The sequence below is a fragment of the Populus alba genome, chromosome 19, assembly GCF_005239225.2.
Source record: "Populus alba chromosome 19, ASM523922v2, whole genome shotgun sequence".
NCBI classification, from domain to species: Eukaryota; Viridiplantae; Streptophyta; class Magnoliopsida; order Malpighiales; family Salicaceae; genus Populus; species Populus alba.
Window position 1 is genome coordinate 14,855,152 of NC_133302.1, and position 4,422 is coordinate 14,859,573.

At 34.4% G+C, this 4,422-nt stretch overlaps 1 protein-coding gene across 1 annotated transcript; it reads left to right on the forward strand.

Moving 5' to 3' along the window:
- Positions 1 to 736: 736 nt before the first annotated feature.
- LOC118035966 (rhodanese-like domain-containing protein 7) lies at positions 737 to 4,422 on the forward strand. The gene is made up of 5 exons (XM_035041637.2): positions 737 to 1,150; positions 1,700 to 1,951; positions 2,075 to 2,173; positions 3,142 to 3,417; positions 3,866 to 4,422. The coding sequence occupies exons 1-5, from the start codon at positions 764 to 766 to the stop codon at positions 4,244 to 4,246; spliced, it is 1,395 nt and encodes a 464-aa protein (XP_034897528.1). The 5' UTR covers positions 737 to 763; the 3' UTR covers positions 4,247 to 4,422.

A 4,422-nucleotide genomic window follows, 5' to 3' on the forward strand; every position in this document is an offset into this window, starting at 1 on the left:
CACTTGTTTTTATTTAGCTTGTCGTGATGTCGGACATGACAATATTTTTCATCTAAAATAAGTCGATCATATTATAAAATATATATAACATGTTAAATGCTTTCAACCAATCATTTTAATTTAAAAAATATGGCTTTTAGACTCGACATTGAGATTTCTTAAATTGTATCAAATTTATCATTTTCTACATAAAAATCCCTAAAATCTATAATAGCATTAGAGATTTTCTAGAAAGATTCAACCAAGCACCCTATACAACCATCCTACTTCCAAAAAAATCAACTATTTTAGCTTGTCACTTTTATTTTGTAAACTACCTTTCTCACGTTGAGTGATTTACTATAAGTGTTTTCAAAATGAGAAAGTAGAATGACTTCACCTAGACATGATTGCATTTATGTTCTTATCTTTTTTTTTTTTTTTTAATTTTAGAATAAAACTCTCCTTAACTAAATTTATTTTTATAAATATTCCATTAGGTTTTATTTAGTAAACAATGCTACTAATAGAAATACATGTTATTGTTAAAATATAAAAAATACATTGAAGAAAATTTTAACTAAAAAATACATTTTTTTTCACAAAATTCTAATTATTATATTTTGTTTTTACTAATATCTATTTTTAATTATTATATAATTAAATAAAAATAGATTTTGAAAAGTGTTTATACACTGTTTTCGGCTTACTGCTTAAAACATTCAATGGGCCAACAGAGATATAAATAAAATAAAGTAGGAGTGCACAGCAGCAGCCTTATACTATGCTCAGGAGTTGTTCACCTCCATTGCTCTTACTGAGGATGCTGTCATCATCACCTCATACCTTAAACCCTAGCCTTACATTTCTAACTCCTATGAAATCAACCACCCAAACCCTTAATTCATCGCAAAATCATAATCATCCTCCACTCTTCTCTAATAACCCTAAGGTCTCTCTTTCAAATTCACACAAATTACCTCAAAACATGACAATCTCCAGCTGCTTCTCTGGGTCTGCTAGTACAGACCAACTTAGCATTTCGGGCGCACCCGGATCCAATAACTCGAACCCAGAATCAACTCTTGTAGTGGTTTCTTTCTACAAATTCGCTGATTTTCCTGACTATGCTGACATGAGAAAGCCCTTAAAAGAGCTTTGTGAAGAATTGGTACTTTGTTTCTATCATTATCATTCGTGTTTTTTTTTCTTTTTTATTTATGCAGTATCTAATCTTGATGTGTATTTGAATTGTAATGCCATAAATTTGGGATTTTTCTTTTTAATTGTCTTGTTATAGGCTGTGGTTGCTTCGTAGTTTACTTTCCAAGTGAATGTGGCATGAAGAAAGTGGATCTTTGAGATTTTAGGAATCATTGATGTTGCCAATAAAGGCAATTTTATTTTTATTAAGAAATGGGAGCGCATTCAATCTTAAATCTTGCAGTAATTACTGATACTAGCTTCTTTTTAGAAAAAAAAAAAAAATTCTTTTAAAATGGAAGAATAAACGAATCTGGAATAGGACATGGTAGCCAAACCTGTAGTGTCTGGGACTATCCTTTTTTTGCTTTGAGTTTAGCAGATTTTAGATTTTTGTTTTCTAGGCTGGATAGTATTTACGTGTCTGACCTTGTAATTTGCACTTCCCTTTACATTGTTCTTCTGCTGGTCAAGTTCATCCATTGTGTTTGCACCTTGCCAAGCTGATGCTTTTCAGCGTGTTTCAGGTGGGATCATTCTTGCACCAGAGGGAATTAATGGCAGTATCTGTGGGACTTGGGAATCAGTGGAGAATGTTCTTGGATTCATCCAAAGTGATGACAGGCTAAAGGGGTTAAGACAAGTGGAGTCACCTGTTAGTCCCGAGGAGGAAGCTATCCATCATGGACACACAAGTGGTTCTCCTCTTGCTGCAGGGGAAGATGCACCCTTCCGCTGGGATCATGTGAGGGTCAAGTTGAAAAAAGAGGTATTGCTTCATAAACAGGAGAATTTTCATTTTGTTTGGAGAGACTCGTGATTATGGGAGATACATGTCATGTATTGTATAACGAGGCTATTCCTATATTGTTCTTTCTTTATGAATAAGCAGATTGTTACTCTTGGAATGCCCTCAATCTCACCTAATGAAAGGGTTGGGAAGTATGTGAAGCCAAGGGACTGGAATGCATTGATTAGTGATCCGGATACAGTGAGTATAATATAATATTATTTCATTTTTTTCTGTTGCTTATTATAATGTTTTATTTTCCCCTATCTTAAGATATTTCGAGTGTCTCACACCACGTGCTTGCTTTTCCTATTATTTAAAGAAAGAGGTTGAGTTTGGATACTCAACTAAGACTTACCCTTACCCCAAAACTAGTTAGGGTTAGTTGTGTTTGTGAATTGATATATGGCTAAACTTTATTTCTGTTAATCGTCCACAAATTTTCATCTCAATAATTATTTAGTCCATACACGGTGCAAGTTTTTTTTTTTTTTTTTTTTTTTAAGCGAAGTGTTTCTGTGAGTTAGATGATGCTATTCCAATATTTTAAGATTTTGACATGTTTAAAAGTTGGCATTTTCTGTTTAAGTACTGTTATTAAATGGATGGATTTGATGTTTTCTGCTTTTTATTCCTTAACAAACAGATAAAAGGCTTGTCAATCTTAGCATTGCATGCTATGGTTTATTGTACGGCAGCTGTAATTATAACTGCAACAACACACGTGTTTTTAAGCTGTTGACAGATGAAGTCAGGAGTCTTTTTTTTATTTAAATTGTAATGGTGTGTTCCAACCATGTTAGAATTGATTATATTATGCTGATTTTACAGCATTCATGCAAAGCTTAAGTTTCCTACAATAAAAAATTGTTTCTGACTTTCAATACATAAAATCGAACATAATTGATTTTACAGTGTTCATGCAAAGCTTAAGTTTACAACAATGAAAATTTGTTTCTAAACTTTCAATACATCAAATCAAATATGATTGTCAAAATTGGATATGATAAGCTCCATAAAAATTAAGTTTAGAATTGAGTTTTGGTGTTTTTCCCTTTCTTTCTTTGTTTAGATTGAGGTGTTAATATACATAGGGCATAGTTGGAGTTTAATTTAATAGTGTTTTCCCACTTTCTACAGTCTGATCTTGTAATTGATCCTATGCATAGGTGGTAGTTGATGTGCGGAATAACTACGAAACTAGAATTGGGAAGTTCAAAGGAGCTGTTGATCCTTGTACCTCAGCATTTCGTGAATTTCCATCTTGGGTGGGAGATGAGTTCCAACATGCAGAAACTGATGAGGTGAACTGTTCTGGTGGAAGCACTGATAAAGAAACAAAGAGCCCAAACAAGAAAATGCCTCAGAAAGTTGCAATGTACTGCACAGGAGGAATTCGATGTGAAAAGGCTTCGAGTTTTCTCCTAAATAAAGGTTTCAAAGAGGTGATTTTCTATTTGAATTCTTTCTTCTGCCATGCATTTTGATGAACTTACTGGTTGATTGTATGGTGTTTGATAAACATGATCTTGTACCTTGTGGTCACATACTAAAGGTGATCTTTTGATTAATATTAGTGTGTTCAGGTTTTAATTTTTAATGAATCCACAAATCATGCACTGTAATAGCAGAGGCTAATTTCCTTTCGTTTTCTAGATTCAGAGTTCAGACTTAATTATACATCTAGTGCTATTTTTGGTTTTCTGCTGAGATATATGTTAGTTGTGTTCTTCACAAAATGCATTACCACTGCCAAACAGCATTAAGTGCCTGCCTTTATCTGACCTCAGTTTGTTTGTTGTGATGTTCTTGCATTTTGTTTGTATTTGAGCAGTGTTAGCGTTTTTGGTTGGGTATTGATATTTTGATCCTTCAATTATAATTGTTTGCCAGGTTTATCATTTGGAGGGTGGGATTCTGAAATACCTTGAGGAAATTCCAAAGTCAGACAGCTTGTGGGAGGGTGAGTGCTTTGTTTTCGACAAACGAGTCTCGGTGGAGCATGGTTTGGAACAAGGAACTTTCAAGCTTTGCTATGGATGTAAGCAACCGGTTAGTGACGCTGACATGGAAGCACCGGAGTGGGAATATGGAGTTTCTTGTCCCTATTGTCTTTCATCAAAATCTGAAGAAGAGAAGGAGAGGGCAAGAGCTCGGCAAAGGCAGTTTGAAACTTGGGGCGTTATTGGGGGTCCTGATAAGGGTCGCCGACCCACGTTTAAACCAGATAGTAACAACAGTGATGCTAAACAGCAGCTTTCAAGTACATTTTAGCAAGTGTGGAAGACGAGATATAACATGGATAGTTTCGATGAAACTTGCTTCCAAAAGTTTCTATATTTTCTCCCCTGGCTGTGGATTGTCTCTCTTCCCCTTCAAAAGAACTTTGTTTGTCCATTTCGCCATGAATAAAATGTCTATGAAGAGATGTGGTATGGGGATTTTAGACT

Bases quoted from the DNA above. Each gene is read 5' to 3' on its own strand.
- LOC118035966 (XM_035041637.2), top strand. From the start codon at position 764: ATGCTCAGGAGTTGTTCACCTCCATTGCTCTTACTGAGGATGCTGTCA. The intron at 2,174-3,141 runs GTGAGTATAATA...TCCTATGCATAG, and splicing joins TGATTAGTGATCCGGATACA to GTGGTAGTTGATGTGCGGAA. The intron at 3,418-3,865 runs GTGATTTTCTAT...ATTGTTTGCCAG, and splicing joins TAAATAAAGGTTTCAAAGAG to GTTTATCATTTGGAGGGTGG.